General features: G+C 56.8%; 1 protein-coding gene across 2 annotated transcripts in view; it reads right to left on the reverse strand.

The window, feature by feature from the left end:
- Positions 1–2,808, reverse strand: part of TBX3 (T-box transcription factor 3) — a 12,073-nt gene extending 9,265 nt beyond the window's left edge. The window contains exons 1-2 of one of the 2 annotated variants that reach the window (XM_041488628.1): positions 2,656–2,808; positions 1,580–2,024 (exon numbers count right to left, since the gene is read on the reverse strand). In XM_041488628.1, the coding sequence (XP_041344562.1) occupies positions 1,580–1,974 (395 nt within the window). In that variant the 5' untranslated portion in view covers positions 1,975–2,024; positions 2,656–2,808. Of the gene's footprint in view, positions 1–77; positions 358–1,579; positions 2,025–2,655 lie in introns of those variants that run through there. The other variant, XM_041488629.1, reaches the window with a different exon arrangement.
- Positions 2,809–5,989: the final 3,181 nt, after the last annotated feature.

Raw genomic sequence — 5,989 nt, forward strand, 5'->3', positions numbered from 1 at the left:
AATGCTTAAAAGTTGCAGGAGAAAATGGTCCCTGGATGGAAAAGGTACGCATTCCCTAGAAATCAGCAGGCGCCTACCTCTCTCTGCCATTCCTAAACAGCAAAGGCCCATTTGGGGCTCTCTGATCTCTCATTAGTTTCCTTTTTGCTTGCTAAACAAAGAAATGGGAGCTGATCGCACCCCGATAAAATAAATCGTCTGAACTATTACAACGCAGCCTCCCGATAAAGTGCGGAGTTGTACACTTCGCAGACGAGAATAAAAAACCCCCAGCGAGGGCAGCGTGGCTGCCGGGGCTCTCCCCGTGCTCCGGCCAGCCGGGGATCCCCCCGTGTGCCGAGGGCTCTCTGCAAACCCCGCTCCCCTCCGCTCCCAGCTCCGGCTCCAAACTGCAACAGGATACCACAAATTTGCTGTTTATTATATCGAGTGGTTGGCATTCAGCAAATCTCAACTTAAAAGGAAACACATGACTTTGCAACATGTAAGAGCTCTTAATACTGGCCGAGGCTTTCACGCAAAAACTTTTGACCACAATTAACAGAAAAAACTTTGGGAAAGCAGTAAAATGGGCGAGGAGAATTTTTTTTCTCCTTGCTGCTTTTAGGGCTTCTATTTATTTTTTTTTCTCCTGAGCCTGTAGCCTGCAACTGGTGCCTTGCAAATAGGCGAAGCTCCAGCAAGGCAGCTGAAGGCCATCTAAGAAGACTTTTCAGGAGTGGCTTCCTCGAGTAATTCTCCTGGCAAATCACATGTGGAGAGTTTGGGAGGTTTCTCAGAGAGCCCCTTAGAAAAACACCCGGGTGCAAAGAAGGTTTTCACCCTATGTATCATCACAGCAATAGGTAGAGTTGTAAAAGAGTCCAGATGTCAATGAGTAGCGAATATAGAGAGAGATTTCAGACGGGTAAACCTATAAAAAGCAGAAATGCCGATCGTGGACGCGCCGTGTGTGTTCATTCATTCCCACGTGAAGGTTACATAAATATAGGGACAGGCAGCGCGGAGCTGCAAACCCTTCCCTGCCGCTCCAGCAGCGGCTGCAGGACGGCTGGGGAGTTTTGTCAGCTTTTCTGTACATTTGCAGACATAACCAGCCAGCACAAACCCAGCCGAGATCCCAGCACAGAGAGAGTGACACACCGAGCCTATCTGCCCCCCTGCCCCACCAGCAGCCAGACGCCTCTCCAAAGGATTTTTCTTTCATTTCCCTTTCTTAAGGAAGAAAAACTGCGTGTAGCGAGGCTGAAAACCAGGCCATCCCCTTTGCCAACCCCAAATTATTTTCTTCCTGCTCCGAGTCTTCTCCAGCAAGCATTAAGCTACTGAAGCATGAAGGGACCCTCTCACCCCCTGCACACGCACATGCTGAGCAGGGCCGGGTCGCGCTTGGGCTTTTCCCGGCAGCCTGGAGCCCCAGACGGGCTCGGATCTTCAGCTGCCTAAAGCTTTCCATAATTACAGGTGAAAGGAGATTTACGGAGGAAACCGCCGGAGAGAGAGCCTTGCCCTGGCGAGGTGCGGAGACTGAGGGTGGGGGATTGGGGGGGAAAGGCACGAACCCCAGACCCAGACCTACCTTCCCGATTTGGTAATCACCATCTCTGTGCCTCTTTTATGGAATTGCTCCCAAAGCTCTTTAGCTTCCAGATGCACTTTCGGATCGTCTTCTACCTCTTCTTCTGGCTCCAGAGTTTTTAAAGGCCTCAGATGGGCTGCTGCCTGGTGACCCAGGGAAGAGAAGGGAATACCAGTCTCTGCAGCCCCCACTAACTGATCCATGATGGGTTTAGCCAGAGCCCCGGGAAGGGAGAGGGCGGCTGCCCCATTGGGAGGCAAAGCCAGAGCCGGGAAGAAGGGAGGCTGATGTCCCAGCACGGCGCTCATGGCAAAGTCCGGTGCCCGGTGCGGTAAAAAGGGATGATAAGCCATGCTTGTCCCAGGGATTACTGGATCTCTCATCGGTAAATTCATCCACTCCACTCCTCGGTCTTCCTACTGCTGGAGTAGTCCCGGAGTGGTTTCTAACAGCACATCACGAAGAAGAAAAATTAAGATAATAATAATAACAGCAATAAAGCACCAAAAAGGAAAAAAAAAAAAAAAAAAAAAAAAAAAAAAAAAAAAAAAAAAAGGGTTGGGGGAAACAAGCTCTAAACAGCACAGTACATGAGGGAGAGGCAGAACTTCTACAGCCTACAACTTCCCGAGCCGGGGCACATCCCCAGCCCTCGGGACAGCGGATTAACAGGATTGTTCATTATTAGTCTTGCTTTTTCTCGTGTTCGGTCTCAGAGGCTTTGTTTTGCTTTTTAGTTGTTCGAGTTTTTTTCCTGAGTGGAAGTCCTTGTACTGGAAAAGAAACGCCGAAGAAGGGAAGAAAAAAAATCCACCGGTTCGCTGTCTGCTCCTGTTGCCGCAGAAGAGCTGGACAAGCCGAAATCCTTTCTTTTTTTCTTCTTCTTTTTTTCTCTTAGTCCCAATCCCCCTTCTCTTCTTCCGTGGCGGAGGGTGACGGCTCGAAGCTGGGTTTTCTTTTTGGGTGGCTGGCTCTCTTCCCCCTCCCCCCCACCCCTCCACCTTTCCTCCGTACGGTCAGGCTGCAGAGCAGAGGCTGTGGAAGGAGGGAAAGCAGAAAGAAGCAAACAAACCCACCCCCCCTCGCCGGCCGAGGAAGGCTCCTGAGCAACCTTCAGCAGCAAAAACTTGTAGGGAAATCTCGTTTCCGCCTCGCCTTCCTCACTCCCCAAGCAGGAGCTGGTCAGGGTGTCCTGATTTCCATCAGGATCTCTTCTTTCTTTCACCCTCCTCCTTTTTTTTTTTTTTTTTAATTTATTTTCCCCCTCTCTTTCTCTTTCGCTGTGCCTTAAAAAAAATCTGGCAGAATTATACTGTTGTCTCCATAAAGGAGAGAGAAAGTGAGAGGGAAAGAGAAAGGAAGAGAAAAAAGGGGGAGGGAGAAAGAGAGGAAAAGAGAAAGAGAGAGAAGAGAGAGGGAGAAGGAGCCTCTCGGCTCTGAGAATTCCCTGTGAGTCTGTGCTCTGCGTGCACCCGATCGTAGGGATGTGTTGTGGGTTACAGGGGAGCTGGAGCCGCCTTGATTGGCTCTTTGACGCTTTCGGACCAATTGTGAGGCTCCATAGGCGGGGTTCTGACAGCTCGGGTGGAGGGGGACAGCGCCGAGTTATAAAAAGAAGGTGTCGGAAACTGTAACGCTGCAGCAAAGCATCACTAGTACTTCGGGCCGTGTGAATATGTCAACATGATCAGAGGGGAGGGAGCAGGGAGGGAGGAGGGAAGGGGCCGGCAGCGCCCGCCTCTAGGGGGGTGCTGGGGGCCGCCTCGCCCCCCGGCCCCGGCCTCCCGCCGCCCCGGCAGCCCGGGCGCTGCCCGGCCGCTCTCCCCCGGTAGGAGCTTCCCGAGCGCCGGCAGCGGGGGGGCTCCACGCGTGGCGGTGGGGGGGTCCGAAGCCGCGTTCCCCCCTTCCCCAAACGCCGCCGGTACCGTAGCGGGGTCCCCCTGTGTCCCCCCCGGCCCGGAGCCGCCTCGGGAGGCCGCCGCGCCGCACGCCCATCCCCGCCGCGCCGCGGCTGCCGCCGGTCCCCGCAGCCGCCGCGTTGGTGTCACCCCCCGGCCGCTGCCGCTGCCCCCGCGCCGTTTTTCCCCACGCCGGCAAAGTTGCTTTCTTTAAACGACACCTCCAGGCCGGGAGCCGGGCGCTTTGCTTCCCCCCGCGAATCTGGGGGTGAGCCACGGGGCTCGGGGGTGGCTCTGCCCCCGCTCGGAGCTCGGCTCCGGCGGCTCCAGCGGCCGCGGCCGCCGTTATTATTGTTGTGGTGGGCGGCTGGAGGCTGCGGCGGGCGGGCGGGCGGCGGCCGCGGCTGGCTCAGCTCCGGCCCGGGCGGCTGCCGATCGAGGCGGGTGCGCGCAGGGAAGCGGGAGGCCGCTGGAAAATGGGATTTTAATGTATTTATGATTCCTTCTTTCTTTCTTTCTTTGGCGTTGCCGATTAAGGCCACTCGGCTGGCACCGGCGCCGACAGGGTTACGCTCTCACACCCCTCCTCTTCCACGAGGTGCGCGGGGAGGAGACGGGAAGTGCGGCTTTCCCTGCGCCCGGGCCGGGGCAGCGCCGGGCGGGGGGGGCCCAGCTCCGGGTTAACCCGGGCTCGCATGGAGCCAGCCACCCCCCGGGGAAGGCGTCACGCGTGGGTCTGATCCGACCCCACGGAGAGGGAAGAGCCGGGCAGGATCCTCCTGGGAAGTTTCTGGGGAGATCTGTTCCTTTGGGGGGGCGGATGTGGGTGTGACAGCGCAGGGCAGCAAGAGGGGGCTTGTGACTGTGCGTGTCGTGGGCATGCAGGGCACGGAGCGCCCACGCGTGTCAGGCAGGGTATCCCAGCGCCGGGAGGTGCCGAATCACTACCCTGCCCTGGGGAGGGAGGGGATAATCTCCTGACGCCCCCCACCCTGCTTTAAACAGGGGAGGATAATCCTCCGGGAGCGGAGCGGGGGAGCGCGGGGGCTCGGCGCTGGCTGCGCGCAGATGGGAGCGGAACCTCTAAAGTGATTAGCTCTTCTAACATTGCATTTTTGACGCACATGGTTAAGAGCGCTTGGCGCCAGCTTGGTGAAGTCCCTGTAGTAACCAGCGTCTAGGATCGCTTTGCATTCACCAAAATATCTCCCCTTTAGTCGGGGGTGGGGGTGAAAAGAGGAGGAGGGAGGAAAGGAAGCGGGAGTAATGCGTTCAAAGAGGATGAGGGGGGGAAGTCTGATGTGTTTCACGAAGCCAGGAGCCTGGTTACACGCGCAGCGCTCGGCTGCGCTGTGCGGCTGCTTATCGACCAAGAGAGCGAGTCTTTCCAACCTCTGCTCGGAACCGGTTCTCGGGCTCCTGCCGCGGTGGGAACCCCCAAAACCTATATGCCTTCCCTTTATCAGCGTCCACAGCAAACGCCCGGCGGCCTCAAGAAGTTTGCTGCAATTTACCCCAGCCGGGCCGCCGCTCTCTCACGGCGACCGGGAGGTGCCCGCGGGACAAGCGCTGCCGCCCCCGGCCCCGCCGCGCCCCGGCCCCCGCGCCCGCCCCGCCGGAGCGCGCCCTCGGCGCCGCGGCAGAAAGCGGAGTCGCTGCCGCCCTCCGCGCCTGCCCCGCACCTTGCGCCGCGCTCCGCACCCAGCCGCGCAAGAAAATAAAATGTTTGCCGCTTATGATTTCCAATTCCAGCGTCTGGCTAATGGCGTGCAAACTTCCGCCAGTTCCGAGTGACCTCCCCGACGAAGCCCCCCGGAGACTCGTATTATGAAGGGAGGCTGCACTAATCTAAGATCAAAAGCGGGAAGGTGCGAACAGTCTTTGTCTCCCTTCGGCCGCCTCATTCCCCCTTCTGTGTGTGATAAATCTACCCTGGCGCCGACTGCGCGCTGGATGATTAATTTGCAAGCAAACAAAAGGGACCTGATGGCCAGCCATCTTAGTTAAATATTGGCCAGTGCTTCCAGCTACTTGTTAGCCTCTTCTTTGCCTGAAATAAATAAGCAAGGCGCAGAAGTAAATAAATAAGGAGAGCCGCAGAAATGAATGACAAAGCGAAGGGATGGTACGGGAGTAAGGGGAAAAAAAAAAAAAAAAAAAAAAAAAAAAAAAAAAAAAAAAAAAAAAAAAAGAAGACGAAAAAGAGATCAGGGTGGCTGACGGTGAAGCGGGAGCGGGTGGAGGTGGGAATGAGGCTGGTGGAGGGGGGAGCCAGGGTGATAGCACGCTGAGATAGCCGGCTGCCCCCGCGCCTCCCGGCCTGTCTGCAGCCTGGGCTTGCACCAAGGCCGACACTATCTTGGCTCTTCAAAGAGGCATGAAAGGTCTCTGCTGTCTCCCCGGAGAGCGGCCAGGCCGAGGCTGTCTAATCTCGGAGCACAAGAGCTAAAGGCCAGGGAGGGGGGAGCGGCTCCCACCCTCCCCAGCTCTTCTTCACCATCGCCAGCACCTC

Source organism: Pyrgilauda ruficollis, unplaced genomic scaffold (genome assembly GCF_017590135.1).
Source record: "Pyrgilauda ruficollis isolate IOZ18807 unplaced genomic scaffold, ASM1759013v1 scaffold9, whole genome shotgun sequence".
Lineage (NCBI taxonomy): Eukaryota > Metazoa > Chordata > Aves > Passeriformes > Passeridae > Pyrgilauda > Pyrgilauda ruficollis.